This window comes from Anabas testudineus, chromosome 4, assembly GCF_900324465.2.
Source record: "Anabas testudineus chromosome 4, fAnaTes1.2, whole genome shotgun sequence".
Classification (NCBI taxonomy): Eukaryota; Metazoa; Chordata; class Actinopteri; order Anabantiformes; family Anabantidae; genus Anabas; species Anabas testudineus.
The window spans coordinates 16090190-16115469 of NC_046613.1; the positions used below are offsets into that span (position 1 = coordinate 16090190).

Below are 25280 nucleotides of genomic sequence, written 5' to 3' on the forward strand. Positions count from 1 at the left end.
TGTGTTTATGCAGTAGGCTATATTTATGTCCTAAAGCCTGCATGTGGATTGGATCTCCCTGTGAGGACATGCTGAATGTCCTCTGTTAATTTCCCTCAGAACATTTACTGTAATAAGTGAGACTGATGTTTGACACAGGTGCCTCTGCCATCAGGGAGTCGTGCCAAAGAGTACTGCTTCTCTGTAATTAGCAAATCAAACAAGTGTCAGGAGTTTTCGCAACACTCCCAGACGCTTCTGTCCCAATTGCACCTACAACAGAGATGATTCTGGCAGCAACTTCATCAGGTTGAGAAGTTTCTGAATGTTCACACTACCACCGCTAGGTGGAGAAAATATAGCTACAGTGAATTATGACAGATGGGTGTATTTCATTGTTTTGAGTTTTTTTCACTGCCGATATATGATGTTATGCTTTTTATTTTTAAAATGACATGAAACAAACATACAGATATAGATAAAAGAGTTTAATTAAATGTATCTTTTATTTAGAAACCCCCTTTCCATTTACTATTTGATCTACTTTCTATTGTTTTATTGAAGCACAGTATCAATGTTTACAGTAGTGATGATGATGGGGCAAGAGAGTTAAGAGATGATGTTTGAAACCATGGTGTTATAAAAAAGTTGTACTTTCCCCTCATACAAGAATGAGCTGTATATTAATTACTCTTCCAGCACTGTCCTTTCTAAATACAAGAGATTTTATTGTTTTCAGCCTCTTCACTGATGGACTAGTTAGATTAAGGAAAAGCATGTTAAAGTAATATTTCGTATGTACTTGAGCCACACCTTTGCCCTCAATCTACTGAATATTTTTTGTTTTAGACCACTGTACAATTCACTTAGGCTTTAACATATGTTGGGTTTTGCTGCCCTCTACTGGAAATAGGACTGCTTCTATTCCATCACAATGTCAAAAGACATCCTATTAACATCATATTAAAAAAAATAATCACGTCACTTCATGTAATGGCATTATTAGCAATTTTCTTAAATCTAAACAGAGCAACATTTTGATACAAATATATGTTTATTACAAAAAAAAATAAAATAAAAACACTTGGAGGTCCAGAAAAAAGACACAAGATATTTAAGGAAGCTGAGTCAATTTTAGTTCTCAAATGTTTCAGAAGAAAAATTAATTTAGTTCAGTGTGAGCTATAGCCATTTTCCCAGTCATCCAAAGAGTTTAGAGTATGTGAAAGTGTTTCACAATTGACTTTAAAATGCTTATTATACAATTCCAAAGAAATGTTTCGTTTTTGTATAAAAAACAAAAAACTAATTAACAGCTTCCTGGAGATTAGAAAAAGATCAATGACACTAAATATATCCAGGACCTTTCTTTGAATGTCTTGATTGGATGTTTATGTTTATATGGCAAGGGAGTGTACCACATCACTGATGATTCCACTGCATGATACAAACACAGTCAAATGTGAAATGTTACTGGGTATGGAAAAACAAAACTGAAAAACATGATATCAGAACATATTTGCTGTCTGGCTCGCAACTGGTGTTTGTACTTGTGCCAGTGTATAAAGGTTAATTGCAGTGTTCCAAGTACTTCTTTTACACTTAAGTAGTAATTCAAATCCCTTTGTCTGCATTGGAATATTTTTTAACATTCACATAGTACAAAACTGGGTTTATTATTTACGCAATGTTTCCACACTTTTCATGGACTGGAGAATAAATATTGGACCTTTAGAGACAGAGCACAGTTCAGTTGTCTCAATCTTTGTCTGAGGACTCACTGGAGCTGGAAGAAGAAGAGGAAGATGACTCATGTTTTCTTTTCTTCTGTCTCTTCTTGTGATGTTTCCCATGCTCCTGTTTGTTTTTTTTGCTCTTCTTCTTGTGACTTTTCAGTTTCTTTTTATTCTTCCTGCCCTCCTCATCAGACGAGCAGGACTTGCTGCGTTTCTTTTTCTTCTTTGTGGTCTCTTTGTCACTCGAGGACGAAACAGATCTAGCAAGTAACAAATGTAAAGTAAATCACTGAAAGGTGACAAACCTATAAAATGACTAGTAGAGTCCAACAAGTCTCTGGTCAGTCTGACTAATTTGTTTTTCAAAGTAAATCACTAAAACGAGTTTACATGTGCACTTAGCTGGACAGAAATAATTCAGTTCTACTTGGACTTAAATTATAGGTCAGGTATTATCTGTAAAAAAAAATCACCTACATAAAGTGTAAAGTATGGTTATATTCATTTTAAAATATCCACTAACTAAGAAATAGTGTGTTTCTATAAAGCTATTTATGTTTCTGATGTCAGAAGGCTCAGCGTCAATGCAAAAACAAACCAGCTGCCAAGTGGGAAAAAAGTTACCTCTTTCTTGACTTCCTATCTCTGCTCTTCTTACGTTTGTGTTTCTTTTTTCTGTCGTCGTCATCATGATCATGGGAACCTAACAAACAAAGTTTGTAGACAGAACAATCAAGACACTTTTTGCTGGTAAAGTAGCTTCTTATTTAGTAGAGAATGTGCAAGAAACTTAACATCTGCAAAATCCATTACTTTAATAGTAGCAATGAATGCCATATCATCACAGACTGAGAATTCATTAATTTACTGTGTTTTCCCAAATAAAATTGTTGGCAGTGAATACTTCAGTGCCGAAAGTAGAAACAGTTTTCTCTTAAAATAAGTAGAGAAAGATAGAATCACCCCCACTTCCCCACTTAATCTTGCTCCTACCAAAGCGACACGGTCCCAATTTCCCAAATTCCCATTTTTAAAGTTAATGCTGAGCTCACCGCCTTTTATCTAATATGTTTTGTGCATCCCCGTACATAAAAAAGCTTGTAAGGGTTGTGTTCCTTGCCTTTAGGTTGTTGAGCACTTCTTCCCAATTTCTCACTGCGCTGAGGTACAGGTATGTCATCTTCACTCTCCTCGCTGCTGGTGCTGCTTACATCCAGAACAATGTCTTTCTGGGGATCAACTCTGACAAAGTTTCGACACTCAAAGGTCAAGTGGCCCGCTGACAAAAAGACGGAAGCAGTAGAAAGAATCAGTGAAGACAGTCACATTGTTGAGGTTTAAAAAGTACTATGATGGTCATATATATCCATTTCTAAGCTTTTACATTACAACAACCAGAAACACAAAAACTGGTTTCTTGGTAGCTTTCACAAAAGGACTATGACTATTGAAGGTTCAACTTGGCAACTTACTTCCTCCGGTTCTTTTTAATACTTTGACTATATTTACTACAATTTCTAGTTGTATTATACTAAAGACATTATATGTGTGTGTGATATGTTGATCGAAGTTGCACTGTAGAGCTTAAAAACCTTAAAGTTAGCAAATCTGCATTTGCCATGGTTAATAAAAAGATTAACAGCAACACAAGCAGGAAAAAAACAAACTAAATTAACTTTGGACTGAACTCGTGAGTCAAAACTTTACTTACGATATCCACATTTCTTGCACCCAGCTCTGATGTTGTCTTTATTAGGACCTGTGAGATAGTAAAGAGGTTTTTATTAGCGATTAAAGTTTGTGTACTACAAAAAAATATTAAGTCACTGAGGAAGTTTTCTTTTATAAGTTGAAATATTAAGAACAAATCAAACTACCAGCTTTGTGTTAATAAACTAGTGACATACTTCAGAATTGCTTTTAGTAACATATGTATTATTTGTTTTTTAGTTTATAACAGTGTGGTAATAATTATTATAACCTTAGATTGTGCCGATAATTGAATTTGTTCAGGAGAAACCACACAAACCTGGAGGAGGTTGTATAAAGGGGTGAAGCACATGTTTCTCCTTCTGAACAAATACAATCAGCGGCACAATCTAAAGTCCTAATTCCTATTATCAGATCGTGTCTATGAGCTAAAAGTCAATTAACACCCTTGTTATTAAAACCAGTTTAAGTACAATGTCACTAGCGTTAGCTCATTTACACAAAGCTGATAATTCCCGCTTTATTCTCGAAACTTCGACATAAATCTCGAAGTTAAAACTTGAGTAAATCTTCCTCGTAGCCTTAATACTCCATCGTAGTTTACACATATACATGTAGGTCCAATAACGATTGGATTAAACATTAATGCATATGTTTAAAAAAAAAACGACCACAGCTAAAACTTTGATTTACGTTTCTACGGCTTTAACTTAACATTTAGCTGTACTTATTATTTTCCTCTTACGTTACATTAACCAACTTGTTTGGAAACAGTTTCTCGTTAAAGCTGAAAATAACGTTACCATTTAATGACAAAACTGATTATTACAAATTAGTTTGGTCTGTTTGTGTAGAGTTAGCACCACCGTCTCGCGGATTTCCACACGAAAACAGCAAAATGTAGATTAGAATAAATGGTTTTATCAACACATACCTGGAAGAGCCATGGTGCTTTCGATAAAACCAAAAACTAGCAAACTGGGTTTATCTTGTTATTGTTGGAGCGCGAAACAACCAAACGTCCAGGAGCCGTCGCTCTAAACAGTCCGGACGGAAACAAGTGTCACCAAACTTTAGGTTCCTGCGTGTTCTTGTGCTTCACTGCTGGATCACTGGTGCATTACCGCCACCAAGTGGACTGGAGTTTGAAGCACTTTATAAAACCATGTAAAAGCTGGCTATTTACATACATGATGTAGTAGCTGAGCTCTTATGTGTATACTTGTGTGTATTATAAATGCTGTTTCAATAACCCAGTGGAGAGGCGTTATCTAAGATGTATTAGACCTTATGTATTTTCAGCCACGCAGTCAGGGGTGCACATTGTTTTATATGAGCTTGAATGCAGATCCAGATGCACTTGTTTTGTGCCTTATGTACAGTAGCAAAATGCTCATTTTACCTGGTTGCAAAACAAATTCCCACCCTGGGACAATAAAGTTAAATTAAAAGCTGAACTTAGTGGTGCAATGTGTGTGTCTGTTCAGACAAGTCAGTACACTTCAAAGTCTATTTTCTGTGACAATCCCTGATCCTGAGCAATTCCATTCTTCCTCCCTTGCATCAAGTTACCCAAATATATATGTATTTTAAAAAAAACACACAAGTAATATCAGCCCCATTCTTGATTGCTATCCCAGTAAAACCAGTTGTGGTTTTAGTTAGGGGTTAAATGGAGACAGCCAGACCCACACTGGCAGATGGAAAATGTCAACAGATGCAGGGCCCCCAGACATGCTCTCATCATCATGTCTGTGACACACACGTCAGCTCAGTCTTAGGCTTTTGATCATGCATCTGCTTCAGCGACTGTCTAAATTAGTACTGTAAATCACATGAAAACTGAAATTATTACAGGTGTTACCTAAGCGGATGATGCCTCATGATAAGCAGCCTCACAGCTCTAAAGTTCCACCCAGACAGAGGACTTTGAGCCACTTCAGCTCACCTGAGTTTTTTTCTTCTTGTGCTTACATTCTCTGTTTACATGGTTAAAACTGAGAAAACTGCAGGAGAAAACTGCAGTAACTATATTGACAGATCAGGTATAAATGCACGTTGTTGGCTTCATTATGAGAATCATAGGTGATGTTTGGAAAAGGTGAAGTTTTTCCCATTAATGAATTTGAGTCATGACTTAAAATGAAAACTTCTGTGGACCTTTAGTAACTTTGTTTTGTCATCATCACTCTGTCTTTTAGGCCTTTCCCATCAAATTTAATTGCTGTTTTCTCCAAATGACTGAATCATGAAATTGCTGCTTACGCAAAATTGGAATTTCCAAGAGATTTTGTTCCCCTTATACAGATAGATTTAGATAGATTTTATTATGACAGATATTACATTGGCTTTTCAGTGCTCTAATATAATGATGCTTATGTTTTTGTTTCATTAAAAATGCTGCAATAATTTTCTTTCCTTTGTACATTATTCTATGGTACAGTAATCTGTCTTATCTGATAATGTTGCACTCCATTATCCCATTAATATAAAGCCTTTATCCACGACTTAAACAAACAAACTGATTCATTTATATTTTCAGGCGAGAGCTTAAAACAAAGAGTATTTGTCAGATACCTCAGTCTACCTTGCTATATAGTAATGGTAAGTTCATTATTCAACCACTGGAAGGTGCAAAAAACACCTAAAAGAAAACAATTACGTTCATATTCAGTGGTGTTAGAGCCATTTTACCTTTACTATTGTCCAACATCATATTTATTTTACTTACTTGGGTATAGAAAGAGTTGTGTAATAATACCTTTTTTGTTTTAGTGAGGTGGTTGCTGGCTTGAATGACGTCTAATTAACCTCAGATTGGTTCATTGACATGTAATACGTTGGGAACATCAGCCTCATCAACCTATTCCTCAGTTGCTTTACTGCTGCTATTTTTCCTTTATCCAGACGTTTGACATAATTTCTAATATACTTCATCAATAAAGAGAATAGTTACTAAATCTTGTGTCACAAAAAGATATGAATGTCTCTACAGCATTTGTTAGTCATTGAACAATTGTGAAAAGGAAAACTTTTGTGTCTTATGGGAATACGGGTCAAATGTGACACTTCAATTTAATTTGTGGGAAACTGAAGGGTCGTTATTGTGAGTCCAATTCTTTGACAGGCTTTGTGAAGTCCTCCAACTAAAATGAGTAATGGCCTTGATACACTAAGGTCAATTAATTTAAAAATGGTTTTAATAAATGTGTTTATGAACAAAGATGAAAACAAAATATTAAAACAGTCTGTACTCAGCTGGGATTGTTCAGAGTGAATTACATTTAAAATGCACTTCCTTGTATGCCAGCTCTTGCATGCAAACATTTTCATTATTCACATCTTTGTGCCACAAACACACGTCAAAGACCCAGCTTCAAACAGCGACCTCAAACAAACTGCTCTGGTGGTTCCATGAACCCTTTTCCCAGTCTGAATGTTGTTGTCAGCCTGTTGTACGCTACCCCAGCAAGCGTCTAGAGAGTTGGGTTGGAGGGAGCAGGATGTTTAGGCATGAGGGACATTTTCCCACAGCAAAAAGTATAAAACAGTAAATAGTTTTTTTTGTAAGATCTTCATTTCAAGAAGTTGAAATGTTTTATTCTCAAAGTTCCCACAAGACTCATAAAGACAAGAGCCAGCTATACTGTACTCAGTGGTGCGTTAATCCTACATGCTAAAGCTTCTTGGTTTTGAATTTTAGCATGCTAACATATGGCTACAGCTAAGGATGTGGGAGATTTATTTGTTTTGCAGTTAGTTGGCCATAAGTATTGGACAAATTATTAATCTGACCTGATGATGGCATTAGATGAAAAGTTACAGTAAGAGATTTCCAATTACATTTCGTTCTTATATGGATCTCAATGCGTGTATTACATTTTACCACACTGTGCACCTCATTGTGGCACTGGAGAAAAGTTATGAAATCAGGAGTCATTGGATCAGCTACATTACACTGAGAAGATAGCAGCAGATATTAAGATGATGTCTTACAGGTTCAGTGACGCTTGACTTGCTGGTGGTATTACAGGGAATCAGCGGTTCACCAGAGTTTTTAGAGTTTATTATGTTGGCGAAATGAATATTTGTACCAAACTTAATTGTAATCCATCTGATTATTGACAAGGTAGATAAATAAAAGCACAAACGTCATATTTAAAGAATTATTATCCGTTTCCTTAACCGCTTGATCTCTCATGGGTTACAGGGGTGCTTGAGCCTATGACAACTGGGCGAGGAGTAAATACCCTGAACAGGTCACCAGTCCATCACCGGGCAGACATACAGAGACAGAGACAACCTTTCACACTCACATAAACACTAATGGGCAAGTTACCAATTGACCCAACATGCATGGAGGTGAGAGGAAGCCGGAGTACCTTAAGAGACCCCATGCAGACATGCAAACTCCACACAGAAAGGCACCCGTTTGAACCAGGGTCCTTCTTGCTGTGAGGTGACAGTGCTAACTACTGCATCACTGTGCTGCCCACCAGGATGAATATGAAAATTCCTTTTTAAATCTATTAGTAAAAAGCAGTGAACGAACTGAATAATGGACCAATGTTTCCTTCCCTGGAAACATGCAATTAACAGGGCTAAAAATGTAGAGAACTTTTTGGAAAGGCCTGGAGAGAGTTATACTGTGTCTTAGGCAATTATGTAATGTTTGTTGAAAGTAGCAGACAAAGACTGAACACACAGAAATAACTCTGGGGCTATGCTTTTGCCCCAGTAATGTTTATTCTGGATTGTTCAAGGAGATACGTGGATGCAAAATGAGGCTTGCAACATGAACTTATCTTGTCACTATATATTACATTACACCAGTATGGTAGATTAGTCATCTCTATTATTAAACTGCATTCAAATGTGTTCAGTAAATCTATTCAGTAGGTAGATTAAGGATATGACACAAGTGGAAACTATAGCAGAGAAAAAGAAAGGGGCTACTGTTATTGTAGCATTTACAGGTCACTGATAAAGCCATGTGAATAACAAATAAAAAAATGATCTACAGTGCATTTTGTTCCATGGGTGGTCTGATGTGCTCCCCAAGATATGTCAACCATATGGTTTATTGGTAATCCATGCATGGGTGTGTGACCCTGCATGCCCTATTTGTAAATGTAAATGAATAGCTATAAACTAGATGAATGAAAGAATCTGTAGAGCTCACAGCAGTTCTTCTTGTGCTGCTCACAGGTTCTGTCTGGTCAGCACCTGGTGGACTCTAGGGACGCTGTGGAGGATGTTTTTGGATAGAGGCCTGCCTGGGAAAATAAACCTACGTCTGACCTCAAGCGCCAGTGGCAGTATCTCCTGACCTCACCACCTGACACAATGTTCCTACCACAAGCACAAGCATCATGCCTGGGTGGCCATGCAGGAAAAGGGAACTCTCTTTGGCGTCCTTTCAGAAGGAAAAACAAAAGAGGTGAGGAAAAAGAGCAAGACTCCTTTATGCTGGCCCACCACAGACTGATTTCTTAACATTAATCTTCTTGGCCTGCATTTACTTTCACTTGAACTAAAAAGGAAAGATAAGGAATCTTTTTGCACATTGTTCATTTGGAACTCTTTAACTGTTTCTTGTGTTTCTGTCTGAAACTGTTCATGTCTTGCAGGTGAGGCAAACAGCAGCTGGAACTGATTTGCTTTGAATGATAGTTGTGATTGCAGTACAAGCGTGGTTGCTCTCCTTCTTTCTCGTTCTCCCGCCCTGAATCGTTCTGTGCATGTGTGATGGCTTCTGTAATGAGGGCTCTTTGATGTGGAGGAGATCTAGGTTAACCAGAGTGCTTATGGAGTGGGAGGTTTGGAATGCGAGGCAGGTAAAACCACAGTCTCTCGTTTCCCCCCCATCAAATCACGCTTGACTGAGCATGTATGTATCTCCCTGGATTTTTCTGTTTTCCTGCATAATTCTGTTTCATAGACAACATTTAGCTCATTAGTTGGGGTTTATTTTTACATAAACACTTACAGTACATCTCTGCATCCCATTAAACCCTTTGTCCCACTTTGACTCTTCTCATACCAATTCCGACATTTCCTGCAGCAAACTACAGCACAAAGCCCAAACCTTTGTGAGCTGCTGACAGACAAGTTTCCACAAAGGACCAAGAGAGAAAAACACTTCAATGCATTGTAGAGAAAAGAGATGGGCAGCATGGGGAGGGAAATGGGACGCTCTCTGATTTGATGGATATTCCTGACGCAAACTGGTAATAAGGTGAGTGCTGCCAGTGCAGATATGTGTGTCCAAATAAATGTGTTTCTCTTTCTTCCTCTGCCTCTGTCTCAAACAATAGATGCAAGTCAAGGCTACAAATGGTAGTGGTGGAAAGAAAATAGCTTTTTGTTTTCCATCATTCATTCATTACTTATCTGTATACCTTAGAGGTGGCAAACTTCACCAGTGCAGTACAAGACATAGATTGTGACTGTTAGACATGTGAAATCTCAAGAAAACAGAAGAGGCAGAGGAAGAAGAAGTGGAACACCAAGAAATGGAGAGAAGAATAACAGTGCCGGGAAAGAGAAATAAGTCTGACAGCTGTAGAGGTTTTAATGTTCAGAGGCAAGATAATACTGTTAATAAGCATGCCTCTCACTGGACGCAGCCACAAAGGTGAGTCAGAAATTTTGTATTTGCAAAGTTGCTAGGAGAGTAAGAAGAAACGTTAAGAAAGAAACTGTCAGAACAAAATATTTGATGTGGTCGCATTGTGCCCTTGAAAGCATTTTTAAAGACGTGATGTCAAATGCAATATATTCTTCAATGCGTGCAGTAAAACTGGAAATACTAGTGTAAGTGTGGATATGAGTTTACTGCAATTTGCCTTTTTCCATGACAGAATGTGTAAGTCTGAAGTCAAACATAACATGGACAATTCACAGAGGGCCAGGCAGGAATGTTTGCACACACAGACAGACAGACAGACAGACACACACACACACACACACTCACACTCACTCACTGGCATAATGCATTTCCAAGCCCTAACCCTGACCCCATCCATCATAATAAATGCCTAACCCTAAACTTTATCCTAAAACCAAACAAAACCTTGACCCTAAAACCTAGTCTTAATCAGCAAAAAGTTTTTTTAAGTAACACACACACACACACACACACACACACACACACACACACACACACACACACACACACACACACACACACACACACACACACACACACACACAAATGTTCTATCTAGCCTAATTTTGACTCTGTATTTCATTTATGTATCAGATTAAAAACTAACAGGGACCACTTGTTAAAGCTGTCAGATGTTGAGGTAGCAATTTCTTGCTGTAGCTGTTGGGAGTAGCTGTCTTCAGCAGTTTGGATATGGCTCTTTTGGTTCTTCAATTCGGACTCGTTCCCAAATGTGTTGCATACCAGCAGTAAAACCTTTTATGACTGTCCTTCTAACTGTTCTGAGACCTCAGTTATACGCTCTTCACATAAAAAGCAATGAAATCTTTTATGATATCTCCTTAAATTTATCTAGATTTATTTGTCATCTGTTTTGAATGTTCCTCTACGAGTGTGTGTTTGAGGGAAGGCGAATCACATTTGTAACAAGGCCAAAATAGATCACATACATCATTGAAAACTTAGTTTAATTGTTCCACCAGATCTGTCTCTGTTTTTATTCTGCTTGAGATCTGCCAGTTTGCCTTTCTCTTCCCTGTTTTTTTTTTTTTTTGCTACATGCCTGATTCTCTCAGTGCCATCTCATAAATTTTACAACACCATTAATATCTTTGTCTTTCTCCCCTTATCTTCGCCATAGCTGAAAACTTCCCTTCATAAGTCAGAGAAGGGAATTTGACTTTTTCCTTATGTCTGTGCGTCTGTTCACCCACATGTATATCCTCACTTTGACAACCTGAACCTAAACATTTCCCTTTATGAGTTTTGGCAAGCCACTGTAATTTACAGACTCTATATGTTAAAAGATCCCATCATGCTAAGAGCAGAGGATAGTATAACACTTGTAATTTATTTTTAGCAGAGTCTGATTCAAGCTCCAGATGCTTGAATGAGGGAGTGCTTTTGTGTTTAATAAAGTCCATGTGAAACTGTAAAGCCAGTGCATGATGGATACTCAAGTTATGTTTTTTGTCATTAAACAGGGGACAGTAAATTTCTCATAAGAAGTGTGGGAGAAGAAAGAGAAATGGAGGACTAGATGCTACAAAGATACTACTGCGACTACACAGCCAGTGGGCCAGTACGTCAAATTGTTCCATGTTTCAATAATTTCTGTTATTTTCTGTACATTTGATATTTGAGAGTCAATAAGAACAACGATTGGTGACAAATGCCACAGCTGCATATTTGATTCAACTACAGGACACTCCCGCCAACACTACTACATACATTGCACTATAGTGCTTCGTTAAGGGTCATTGGGAAAACATTTGAAGCATCTTATAGTTATGTATTCTCTTCTTCTAATCAAAACAGGAGATGTTGTAGAACCTGGATTTAACACATGAACAATTACTTTCACCCATTTAGATCATGCAGACTGTGTTTTATTTGATGACTGTTTTTTGTATCACCTGTATACAGCATCACCTGATGAAAGCAAACATAAAAGCAAGATCACAGAAGAATGAAAAGGTTAAAGGGAGGTACTTTTGCACAACTGTAGAGTTCCCTTCAACAGTTCTTTCAATGACAATTCCAGGATATGAGGTGTCCTTGTTACAGCTGATCCTTCATTTGTTATTTCAATGGATGAATGGATCATAGTTGCTTATAGTCATGCCTGCCTTGCTTTGAATATATAGATGTTTATTTATTGTATTTATTATGTGAAAGACCAGAGGAATGGATTGAATTTTACATAGTGAATGTTGGCTATTTTAAAATAGTGTCTTAGCACATTAGATTGGAGAAACTGTTGTGCATGACTTTGTTTATTTTAGTCTGTTAAATTCCCAGGAGTTTATTACTTTCCCATGAGTATTTAAGCTTGCCATATAATCAGCCAACAACAGTGCCTAAGCACCTTTCAGCGGATGGATGATCCACACTGCTACTTAAACCACTAGGTGTTTACACTTGTCTTGCTGAAAACGAATTTGACTTTCTCAACACAAACTAGATTTTCTCTTGGGGTAAACCCATAACAAATGGAAATCGACAGACATGCCTCCACAAGTTTCCCTGCTCTTGCACATGGTATTTCCAGTTCATTTGGTGTGGGCCATATCATGTGAGGCCTCTTTACCCACATTGCTGCTATGATTTTATTGCAGCCTTGATTAGGCACATGTGACTAACTGCAAACCCCTGTTGGCAATGGGTAAGCGGTTGGCAGAAAGGGAAGTCTTCCTGAGCTGTGAATTGTAATAGGTTCACAAGGCAAGAACCATTCGTTGGGAATTTGATTTTTCTGGCCGTGTGGAGAACAGTTGGCCCGACTCACCTCATTTCACACATTAACTGTTGTGTTTGCGATGAAGACAGACATTTTCATTCTGCAGGCGGTCTCCACTACATCACAGAAGAAAAATGCTAATCCCACTTCACTTCCCACAGAACATCCAGCCAAGTTGACTTGGAGAAGGGGAAAATATTGGGGTCTTTTAAATGCAAAACATTCTGAAGGGGGAAATGGAAATATCACCATTTTCCTGAGAAGCAAAGCACATCAAGACTTGGTCATGATATTCTTAAGAATATTTGGACCTCGTTCCATTTACTCCCTTGGACTGTTTTTCCAGGGAACAGGGTTGGGGGAAAATATGGAAAGAGACAAGGTTATGATTTGTTTCGTGATGGATGCCAACACAAATTGGGTAGCCATTTTTTTCTTCTCCAGTTAAAGGGGCTGCTATATAAACAGATCCACTGCACATTTACCACATTAAAGGACCATTCACATTTCTGTCATACACTTCAGATTTGAGGAGGAAGAAATTAAAGCAACTTTTTTAAATAATAAAATGGGGCTGGTATCAAAGCGAGTATAGAGGTGGGGATGCTACAGCGTTCTTGTGTGGTCCTTTCTATTCTGTCTCTTCTCCTCTCTCAACTCTAGCTCTTCCTCCTCCTCTAATATTCTCTCTTCCCTCTTTTGTGGCTCTAAGCCTATGAGCTGGCGTGGGCCCTTCCTTACTACACACCCAGCAGGGCTTTAAAAAGGCAGGACTGGAGGTCTTAGCAGCCATACACACTCTCTGACTGTGCCTCTGCCTGTCTGTCTCGGTGTGCTGCTCTGAAAGCCAGCTGTGTCTACCTTTCCAGCCTCGAGGTCACTTGGATTAGAGATGCAGATGCACCAGTGCAGGGTTCCCAATCTCCTGCTCATCCTTCTGGGCCCCATCCTGCTGGCTATGGGCCATGCTGCTGTGGAGAGCCAAGGTGAGAAGACAACAGACTTATTATTGATGCCTGCGGCTGGGATATAAGTAGTACTCTGTGGGCAGACAAATGGACGTGCAGAGGGACTTAAGCAGGTAACCTCAACGTGGGAAAGGGTGAGTGTGTGAGGACACAAACTTCAATTGCATCCGTCCATGACTGCAAACTCAGGTGTGTACATGTAACGGAGAGTCTGTATTAGTGTAGTATATTTTTGCCTACCTGTTTATGTTAAATGTGGGATGGATTGTTTGTCTTTCTGTTGGTTCTGTGTTTGGCCAGTGGAATGTTCCTTATTGACCTCCCTCACTGTGAGCCTCTCAGAGGGCATGAACAGACAGAATCCAAGGTGTCTTCTTCTTCAAGGCTCCTGTTTTTTGTCATTTTGACACCTTGAGAAACCGCTTTTCGTGTCTTTCCCAAAATATAATTCAAAGTGTCAGAGAAAGGCATGGATGAGTGTGCAGGCGCCCACTGACACACTTGAATTCACTTGAAGCTTCTCTGCATCAGAGCTTTACTATTCCACACATGCGAACAACACACACCTACACATACTAAGCAGTCAATATCACACATGCCTTCTTCTCAACCTGTGAAAGTTCTGTGATCCACTCATATCTGTCCATACACCCTAAACACGCATTTCATTCTCTATCTGTGCATGTTTCCATGGAGCAGCACTGTATGAACTTGAGAAGGAACCAGCATACTGGGATGCTCAGGCGAGGGCAACACTGGATGCTGCCCTGAGACTCCACCCAAGAAAGTATCAGGCCAAGAACATCATCCTGTTCCTCGGTGACGGTATGTCACGCTGCCAATATGGAACCTATTCAAGCAAACATTACAATGTGGTTGTGGGTGAGACTTGAGCAGTGAAAGGTGACAAATACAGCTAAAAAATGCAATAGGGGAAAATGCTGTGTTCATTTACAGCGTGTTTGCTGTTTCCTGAATAGATTAAGGAAAATTGGCCTGGACAGCAGCTAGTATATGAGTAGTAGTGTATTGTAACTTTGAATAACTTTGGTCATTTGTTATGTTTTTATGGATTATATTTATGTGGGTTTGTCAAACAAATCCTCTGACTGTGCAGTAATGTGTAGAAATCATCTTATTATAATTATTATAATTATTATTATAATAAATGATAACAGTCATTTTCATCAACCCAGTAATTTAAACTTCTTCAACTTCAAGCAAAAATATCCAAAGTTAACAATATATTAAGAGATGGTATATTGGAACACTGGTTATTTAATAAAACTTTCTTTAGTAGCTTTCATGTGTTTTTTTGTGTGGCTCACATGTTATTGTTGTTGGTTACTGAGAGTGGTCATCAACTCTGCAGGCAACTATTAACAGGAAAAAAAACAAACACCACATGGCAGATTAAAAAGTTAGCAACTAGCTGGTAAACACAGTGAAGCATTTAGCAGCCTGAGAGCTAGAGCAAGTAGGTGACGGAGACCAAAACAGAGCTAGATGGAAAAATTGAATGAAAAAATTTCTACCAATCCAATGCTATTGTAGTAAGGCATTAATAATTAATCGATCGTGTTCTAGTTCAGGGATGAGTCTTTTTAGGATGGTGACAGTCACATCTTGTAATTGTGTAGTCATGGTTGTCTGTACAATATGCCAACTCACAAATACTGGTAGCTGGGGAAAGTTTCCATCTGGGTTGGATTTGATAGGAAATTGTTTCACATAATTGTCACTTGTGTGGTATATTTGCAGCTGGTGGGGCATGAAAGTCATTTTTGTAAGGAGAACTCTTTATAGCAATTTTCCCCCCTGTTAACTACTAGAATATCTGCTTTAAATCAAACTTACTTAGTCACATTTCTGGGTGGTCAGGGCTGAGTTTTCTTTGTGCACTTCTTCTTTAATGCCCTGCCTCGAGCCTGTTCTCAGTGTTATGACTGTGATGTTTAGTGGAGAGTTTAGTACATCAGAGAGCCATGTGCGTCTTCAACCAAGGTTTTGAAAGTCAGATGAAATCCACAAGTGGACCACAGGAAGAGATCAAAAGGTCCCTAAATTATAATAAAACTGATCAAAATGTAAAACTACTGTTTATAGCTGTGGCTTTATGTTGATGTGTTAGATGTTCTACAAACATTACTGTGAATTCTTGCCTACAAGAGTAGACTGTGTGATGAGTTTGTTTGTAAATGTCATTGAAAGCCACAGCCTTAAATGTCCTGTCCATTTGTGGATTCAGTAGATAATAATGGCCTTGCCTTTGCTTTGACTTTGTTTACTTAGAGAATTTGTGACCAATTTATTTCCCCACAATATGACCGTTACAGTCTGAGGTTTTTAAACAAACACATTTGAATATTAATTTATTTATATTCATAAGCTGGACAGAGAACACAACAAAACTTTCACATACTTTATGTGTCATCATGATTTGTGTCAATGTGTCATTCAAAATGTTAGAAAACTGAGATTGTGATGCTAAATAATTTAGTCATGTCAATGATTTTCAATTGTCAATCATTGTCTCCCAGGAATGGGTGTGTCGACAGTGTCAGCAGCCCGAATCCTTCAAGGTCAGATGGAGGGCAGATCAGGGGAGGAGACAATGTTGGCCATGGACACTTTCCCATTTGTAGCCCTATCTAAGGTGATAACCCAACACTGCTAATCAGTTGGCAATTTGTAGTTAATAATCAACAAATTGTCAAAGTATGGAGAAAAATTCAGTTGCCCCCTCATACACACACACACACACACACTGATGTGAATGGACAGACTCCAGGGATGAGCTCTGTCATGTGTTGGTGCTGCATTTCGTGTTTCTGTGTGTGATAGAGAGAGGAAGATAAAGTGAGACAGAAGGCACAATCACTAAGTGGTTACCTGGCTTGTAATTCATGTGGGTGCATGTATAGACTATAAACCTTTGAATGTGTCTGTAACTGTTTAGTAAATCAGCACTTTGTGACACAAAGAGAGTTAGGAAGGAAGGAATAAGGGAATAAGGATAAGAACAAAAGTGAGGACTAGAAAGATAAAGAGATGCACTGCAAATGAATACCTCAAAATTCCCCAGGCAGGGTCAGTGACGTCTGTGTGTATCACTGTCTTCATGTTTTTTCCCTTAGCATGTTACATCTTGCCAAATACCATTCTGTGTTGGCTTAAGTTGTTAAACCTTTGTGTTAAAATCTTTTAAGGGTTTAAGGTAAAATAAATGCTTTAACAAAAGATCATAACAATGTGTTAGAAAAAAAGGAATCTAACTTATGGGGATATTGCAGGGTTCATTTCAGTTCAAAAGTGGAGAGTTCCTATAATGGTTAGCACTTCCATACGCAATGAAATGTCTAAAGTGTAGTTCTTTAATTGTGAATTACAAGTTACAAGATTTAAATGAGAAAAGAGGTGTGAGGTAGTTTGGGGACAGTAAGATCATTACACCCTCTTGTCATCTTGTCATCAAGGAAGTCTAACCAACTTTGTCATAGAGAGAGAAATGATGAGCTAAGTATCAGTGAAGCATGATGCACTCTGATAAACAGGGTTCAGCTGCTAAAGTACTGAATTAGAGTATTAATAGTGGGAGTCGCATAACAGTAGAGAACATATCTATGCTCAAGTGCAGACACAAAGGAAAACTGAACTATACTGGAGTTTTATGATGAATACCTAAGTATTTCGTAAAAACAACAAGAGAAATATGGGTGCCACTTACAGTTAATAACCCAGGAAAATTGACAGTCATAGCAGATGGACAATTGACTTGTGTTATCTGCATTTAAAACAAGTCTGTCAAGATCAAGAAGTGTCTGGAAATGAGTTAAAGCCTTAATATTACCTGACATGCAGAACTTTAAATAACAACACTTCATTTCTTGTCCTGTCTCAAATTGTGTTTGTGTTTCTGTTTCATAGACCTACAGTGTGGATAGACAAGTACCAGACAGCGCTAGCACAGCTACAGCCTACCACTGTGGGGTGAAGGCCAATTCTAAGACAGTAGGACTGAGTGCTAATGCAGTAGCCTATGAGTGTAACACCACCTTTGGTAATGAGGTCTACTCAGTACTACGACGGGCAAAGGCACAAGGTAAAGACAATAAATGCTTGACTAGGCAGTGTGTGCTGTGTAATAGAAAGGTCAACAGGTTTGGACTACGTTCTTATCTTTAAATATGCAATAACCATATCTACCTTAAAGTAAAACATGAGGGATAAAACAATAATCTGATTCACGTGAATGTCACCACTTATGGTTCAGTGTTCAGAAATCATATACGGTGGCAAGAAGTATGTGAACATTTTAGGATTTAATGGTTTTCTGCATTAATTTGTCATATAATGTGAGTCAAGAGTATCAACAAATATAATGCGCCTAAAATAAAAAACACACAAAACAAATTCAGATCATATCTTTATTGAGAACAACCATAAAAACCTCATAGTGCTAGTGGAAAAAGTATGAATAATTAATTACTGGTTGACCTCCCCTTAGCAGCTTCCTGTTGCTGTGGATTCAGACCTGCACATTGTTCAGGAAGAATTTTAGCCCATTCTTCCTGCAGAACTTCTTTAGCTCTGTTATATTCCTCAGACGTCTCGTGTGTGTTGTTCTCTTGAAGTTGTTCCATAGCATCTCTTTTAAGTTGAGGTCTGCCTTTGGTGTTTTGGGTCATAGTCCTGTTGCATCACTCAACCTCAATCTACAGAGTTTCAGCTGATGTACAGACACTCTCACATTATGCTCAAGACTTTTTTGATACACTTCCCCCCAATCACTGCAAGCTGACCAGGCCCTGATGTTTCCTCCATACTTTACAGTTAGGATGATGTTTTCATGATGATATCCCGTGCCCTTTTTATAGCAAATGTTGTGCAGTGTGTTCTTTTCAAATTGTTCAATCTTAGTTTTGTCAGACCACAAAACATTTTGCCAATACTGCTGTGGAGTGTCAGTGTGATCTCAGGCAAACTTCAGGTGTACAGCAATTTTCTTTTTAGTAAGCAGCTGCTTCCTTCATGGTGTCCTGCCATAGACACATGTTTTACCAAAAGTAGACTCATGAACGCAGTTCTAATGATGCCTTCAAATTTTTAGCTGTCTCACTGGGTTGTTTCTTTACCTCATTAATGAGTGTTTGTTATGTTCTTGGGATCATTTTTGGTAGATTAGCCACAGTCCCAAAGTGTCTCCCGTTGTAGATTGTTGGCTTAACTGTAGACTGGTGAATTTCTAAAGTCTTTAACATCACTTTGTAACCCTTTACAGCTTTATGTATATCAACAATTCTTGACCGTAGATCCTCTGAAAGCTCAGTTGAGGAGGCATGGGTCACATAAGCGTATTCTTCTTGTGTGGAGCAAACTGAAAAAGCACTATGATGTTTTTATGGTTGTTTTCAACCACAGTCATAAAGATATGATGTATCTAACTTAAAGTCGCTTTGGATAAAAAAATTAAGGATCTGAATTTGTATTTATTATTATTTTAGGCACAGTATATTGGTTAATACTTTTGACTTAGATGAAGATCAGATTACATCTTTAGCTATTTTCATAACTGAACAGAGGCTTTTCTCATCTAATGTAAATTCTTATGTCCATATTTATACCAATAATATTGTCCATATTGCCTGAGATTCTAATAACTGCACATACTCTAAAATCGAGTCTAGTTTTCTATAATGTTAAACACTTCAAGATTCCTCACAGCAGAAATAATATTTGCTTCACCTAAGCTACAGTGTCTGATTTGAGAAAGCCACTGCTTGAAATTTTCAATCAATAGCACAGCACTGTAACTTCAATAATTATTTAAATTTCCAGAAATCTGAATCTGTCAGACTTTGTTTGACAGGACTAGTCAGGATCTTGCAGTAAATATTGTTCTATCTATATTCTAGCATGTGATTAAGATTTTATAGTTGTGGTTTATGGACGCACATCTCTATAATCAGTAATATCACAATATGAAATCATGATCAGCGTCACGACCGTCAAGTAAAACATGGTAGTGAAAACGCTTTTCAAATGACATAGTGCACAATAGCAAAAGTAATTATTGATACAAAATCAGTAAATATGCACTGATGGAGGAGGGAAAAGCAAAAATTCAGTTTCAGTAAATTATCATTACGTGTCCTTTCTGCTTAGAAGTAACTAATTTGTGCACTTTCACACCTCTGCAAGTCCTACTCACATTACACACTGCTGGCACAGCGTGGAGGGTCTATACCCTATTTAAAAAAATATGGCCTATTATGTCTGCTACCACCCTGTTTGCTCAAGTGGGATTATTATATTTTCTATATAACTCTGTCTAGAGTTATAGTTTGTAAGGTCATAAACTTTAAACACTGCAAAGTGCCTTGAATTGACTCTTGCTGTGATTTAGCACTACACGAATAAAACTGAATTGAATTGAATTATGTGTAGCAACATTACTGTATGTAAAGATTATGGTTGCTTAGTTTTGTGCTGCCTTTTTGTGTCTGTAGCTTATGTCAGTGTAAACAACAGATTACACTGTGTTGTTGTGTTGTGTAGACATCATGATTAGTCTATCACTAAACCAAACATTCTGTTTATGATTGACACTTTTATTTCTCATCTGAGTATCTCTGCATTTCTTTAGGTAAATCAGTCGGTATAGTAACCACCACCCGTGTCCAGCATGCCTCTCCAGCCGCTGCTTACGCCCACTCAGTGAGCCGCAGTTGGTACAGTGATGCAGATCTTCCTTCCAGTGCCCGTCAACAGGGCTGTGTAGACATTTCTACCCAACTCGTCACTAATGTTGACATTGATGTATGTAAGAATGATTGGCACTTGTTTAGTACCAAACAATATAGTTCATTAACTTGTTCAAGTTGAATTTAAGGAATATTGTTGCTACTTAATGTACTTATTCCTGTATAACCCTGTGCTTATCTAAAATAGAAGCAGTTTTATGATTGTTTTCAGATTGGTTATCTGCAATGTAATTTCATCTTACGGTATACTGTTCATAAGAATATGACTCATTTTATAAGTGCAGTGAATAGACAAGGACTTTGGTCTGGTTAAATGGTTTTTAGATTTACATTGCAAAATGGCTGTATAATACTGGACTGACAAACGAGGTGCAGGGAGAAATAGAACAACAACAATAGCTTCAGTACTGACAGTACATTGCAAATATGTGTATCCAGATAAACCATAACCATGTTTAAATTGTAAATTTTTCACATTCTTTACAATAGTATTGCCACTGACATACAATATTTAATGCAAAATTTCAGAGACATAGTTTTTATGTGAATTTGGTCTTTGTTTTTTTGTCTGATTTGTAGCTAAATGTTTAAACTGCTTATCAAAAGTTTGGGCTAAGTCAGAAATTTCCTATTATTCCATGAAAACATACAGTATATGTTTGTAGTTGTACTGTTTGCAAAATAATTGCAAAAGAATTTGTGATCACTCAGTTATCAATTTAAACTAAAGCATTAGCAATGACAGTGTAACACAGGAGTACTGTTTCTGATAATGTACACCTATTTCTAAAACAGATGTTTCGAATTATGATGTACAATTTATATCTGATTAATCTGATGTTATAAAATGTTTCTTTTTTTAATGATGAATCTACCATAATTACAGCTATATCTGCTATACAAATTAATTCTACTTTGTCATATGTGTCATTATGATATACAATATATTGACTCCATTTTGTTCAACACACTTTTAAGGTGATTCTTGGAGGAGGGAGAATGTATATGACACCAAAAGGTACTCCAGACCCTGAGTACCCCACCTCCAACTCTCGTAAGGGGGACCGCAAAGACAAGAAGAACCTAATTGACATGTGGCTGAAGGCCAAGCCGGTAGGATTAGTTCATATTTCTGTCAGATATTGTCACATATTTTTTAAGAGGAATTCTCATTGATTCATTTATTGTGTCGTCTGGTTTGGTTTCAGAACAAGAAGTCACACTATGTTTGGCACAGGAAGGAGTTTGATGAAATTAATGTTAAAACTACAGACCGGCTCATGGGTGGGTACACAGACATACTGTATGTACCCACATAGAGGAAATACACATAAACATACTGCAGTGTATGTAAGACATATTCTGACACAGTACACATAGTACAAGAGACTGATAGACAGGCACAAACCAGTTTATTACATAATAATACAAATATAATGAACAGATTATGAAAATACACGGAAGAATATTTGTATCACCATGTATCTCCAGGATTCCAGTAAGGTCAGCTTCCATATATACAATCGTGTTATGATGACATATAAATTAGCATTTAGCTTGTACAATCACCCTGTACTACAGTAATTTAAAACTAAAGGCTGCGATCCTTGATGATGATGCATATGACAGAAATACAAATGACACAGCAGCAGACCTGGATTTCAAGTTCAAGTTCAACGCAGGTCTGCTGCTGTGTCATTTGCTTCTCAAACATGAACATTTTTCAAATTTTTATGTTGTTGTCCCAGGTCTTTTTGAGCCAAAAGACATGAGATTTGAGGTTTTCCGGAACAACACAAGAGACCCCTCTATTGTGGAGATGACAGAGAAGGCTATACAAATCCTCAGCAAGAATCCAAAAGGATTCTTCCTGTTTGTGGAAGATAAGTACATCAGTATTTTTGATAGATCTTAAAATAAAAGCTGCTATATGTTCACTGGTAAAATTAATTGAATGAAGTTGTTGATGATCTTGTGTTCTCAGTCAGGTCTAATTGAACTGTTTCTGTGTCTTATAAGTGGAAGAATTGATCACGGTCATCATGACAGCATCGCCAAACTGGCCCTGACAGAAGTTGTCATGTTTGATCGAGCCATTCAGCGTGCTGCAGAGCTAACCAAAGAATCGGATACACTGACAGTGGTTACTGCTGATCACTCTCATGTCTTCACCTTTGGAGGTAACACACCGCGAGGGAATCCAATCTTTGGTGAGTCTTGATTATTGACTTAGTCGACATGAGCATGAAAGTCATACCCAGAAACATGAAATATTCAAGGTGCAAGGACGTAAAAGTAAATAATATGTACATTGTAATAATACATAAAATTTAAGACTGTGATTGTGTAACATGGCTTATAAAGTACATCAGAGTCTGTGTGCTTATTTTGCTTCTGTGTGTTCATTTGGTTTCTATGACCACCCATTGTTATTTCTCAACTTCTCTGCAATTATTTGTCATTTAGGCCTGGCACCAAAGATAGCTGATGACCAAATGCCTTTCACCAGCATCCTATACGCCAATGGCCCTGGTTATGTTCATATAAATGGAACCAGAGGGAACATCACAATGGTGGATTACTGTAAGTAGAAACTAATGTCTTTCAGATGCAGAACTTGTCTGTGCTGATGTGCACACAGACAGTGTGACCTAATGTGGCCACAGTTGTTTTTCCTCTGGAAGGCAAATATAAAAAATGATGTTTAGGGCATTGACTGGGCTGCCTTGTGTTGTTCTTTGCACAGACGTCATTGTGTACATGTAAGCGTACAGTTAAAAGTTATTTCTGTTCCTTAATGGCACCCTGGACAGCAATGATCCAGTTCCTCCCCCACTTGCTCTGCACCATTTGCTTTAGTCTTTGCATGAGTGTGTATACTTAAAAGTGGAAACACCTCTGTCCAGGAATGAATGACCTTTTAAAGCCCCCATGTTTAAACTCATCTGGTTACTTAAACAACTGCAAAAGTAGATGGTAGATGGTAAATGGTCTAATTTCATCAAACGGATAAAAAATAGCTTTTTAAAAACTTATGTTTAATTAGACAAATTGCAGATTTCCACAAAAATAATTTTCATCTAAAAACAGCCATAAACATTTTAAGAGGATCATATAATCTTAAAGCTATCTTTAAATACTCTCTGGAGTGTGTGGTACCCACACTATAAAGTCAAGTCAGTGATACCATGGTTCACCTATAGGTACATAATCTATACAAGCTTCTTTTGAACTTTTGAGCTTATGATCCCAGCAGAATTTTTTTCTAAAACAGTGTTTGGTTAAATTCCACACTCACAACTTGTTTCGCTTCAGATGACGAGGAGTACATGCAGCAGGCTGCGGTTCCTTTAGATGCTGAGACACATGGAGGAGAAGATGTCGCTATTTATGCCAAAGGCCCAATGGCTCACCTTTTCCACGGCGTGAAAGAACAGAACTATGTGGCACACGTCATGGCCTACGCTGCCTGTTTGGAGCCCTACACGAACTGTCCTCCTCGTCCCCTCAACCACAAATCAGCTGGGTTTGTGAACACACCATCAAGCCTTCTGTTTGGCCTTCTTAGCCTCCTCTGGTTGTTCAGATGACACTCCTCAAAGACACACTCTCATTCAAATACACTGCACTAAGCATTCATGAAGTACATGTACACACGCTCACTGTATAAACACAAGTTGGTAAGTCAGAATGCAGGGATGTACACATAGAGTACTGTATTTTTAAAAACGCAGGCTTAAACATGAATTGAATGGCTGTGATTCAATTCAAACTTACAAATACTGGCCAGTGTTGCATGCTAGAACACATGCAAATATGCAAACATGACCCTAATTGATACACAAGCAGTTCTTTGAAAACCACTTGTGCATCTAGGAGCATTGAGTTCATAAGGACTATTTCAAAACCGTACTGGCAACGTGACTACTACCTTGCACTAGCTAGTTTTTCAATTTAGTTAAGTTTTTGTCCATTTTTGTAACTAGATTTTCCATCATCACTCAGAGCCATGAAACATTTGCTTGGATCTCACACATTAAGGCTTTACCAAGAATAACTTGAAACAAGCAAGCAGGCTGAGGCCTCACAGTTCTGATTGTGGACCCATTGAACGCACAGATGTTGATCTACACCTTGGTCACTATGTGGACTCTATATCTTAACAGTGGCCTTCACCATGAGGCGACGTGATACTGTGCTGCGATACCAACAGACCTTATAATAAGTCATAATCATATGCTGTACCTCTTTTAGGAATGGAAACAGTGTAGCTCATGTTTTTTTTAAGTTAGTATTTTGACTTCATTGGTTTCAAATAGTAAATTGGTTTCATGTCTAATTTTCTGTCACGTAATATGTAAAGTATTTGGCTTGTACATGAATGTATTTTGTAAGCAAATATTGTCATTGTATTTTTATACTGTGATTTTGCAATTTTTACATAAATAGCAATAAAAAAATGTTTTCTTCATGAGTCCATTAGCCTGCTCTGCACAGTTAGCTTAATGTATTCAACTAAAAATACACAATACACTGCTATTAGTACTGTAGGACAAGGATGATTTAGTTTTGGTGTGGATTAAATTCTTTGCTGTAATAAATCCAAATGCTGATGCTGACAAACCTTGTGATGGTCTGTGAACCACAAGGCCAGTCGGTGTAAGAGTTAAACCACACCACACAGATGTACAGTCAGACCCACCTGTCCACACA

The 25280-nt window shown here is 37.9% G+C and overlaps 2 protein-coding genes across 3 annotated transcripts; one reads left to right on the top strand and one right to left on the bottom strand.

Moving 5' to 3' along the window:
• Positions 1–466: 466 nt before the first annotated feature.
• Positions 467–4466, bottom strand: srek1ip1 (SREK1-interacting protein 1). Its single transcript, XM_026344180.1, has 5 exons — positions 4360–4466; positions 3427–3474; positions 2836–2994; positions 2340–2418; positions 467–1975 (listed from the first exon to the last, which is right to left on the bottom strand). The coding sequence occupies exons 1-5, from the start codon at positions 4370–4372 to the stop codon at positions 1738–1740; spliced, it is 537 nt and encodes a 178-aa protein (XP_026199965.1). The 5' UTR covers positions 4373–4466; the 3' UTR covers positions 467–1737.
• An 8780-nt stretch (positions 4467–13246) lies between these two features.
• Positions 13247–25008, top strand: alpi.1 (alkaline phosphatase, intestinal, tandem duplicate 1). 2 transcript variants are annotated; one of them, XM_026344770.1, is made up of 11 exons: positions 13247–13821; positions 14503–14628; positions 16344–16459; positions 17731–17905; positions 20450–20622; positions 21546–21680; positions 21776–21851; positions 22316–22450; positions 22586–22777; positions 23034–23150; positions 23883–25008. In XM_026344770.1, the coding sequence occupies exons 1-11, from the start codon at positions 13728–13730 to the stop codon at positions 24155–24157; spliced, it is 1614 nt and encodes a 537-aa protein (XP_026200555.1). In that variant the 5' UTR covers positions 13247–13727; the 3' UTR covers positions 24158–25008. The 2 variants fall into 2 exon arrangements, with proteins under 2 accessions (XP_026200555.1, XP_026200556.1); XM_026344771.1 differs by having other exon boundaries at positions 13740–13937.
• The last annotated feature ends 272 nt before the right edge of the window (positions 25009–25280 follow it).

Coding starts and splice junctions, on each gene's coding strand:
- alpi.1 (XM_026344770.1), top strand. CDS start 13,728: ATGCAGATGCACCAGTGCAGGGTTCCCAATCTCCTGCTCATCCTTCTG. Junction 13,822..14,502: donor TGCTGCTGTGGAGAGCCAAG/GTGAGAAGACAA, acceptor TCCATGGAGCAG/CACTGTATGAACTTGAGAAG. Junction 21,852..22,315: donor AACTACAGACCGGCTCATGG/GTGGGTACACAG, acceptor TTGTTGTCCCAG/GTCTTTTTGAGCCAAAAGAC.
- srek1ip1 (XM_026344180.1), bottom strand. Junction 2,995..3,426: donor GTGCAAGAAATGTGGATATC/GTAAGTAAAGTT, acceptor TCTTTTTGTCAG/CGGGCCACTTGACCTTTGAG. Junction 1,976..2,339: donor GATAGGAAGTCAAGAAAGAG/GTAACTTTTTTC, acceptor GTTACTTGCTAG/ATCTGTTTCGTCCTCGAGTG.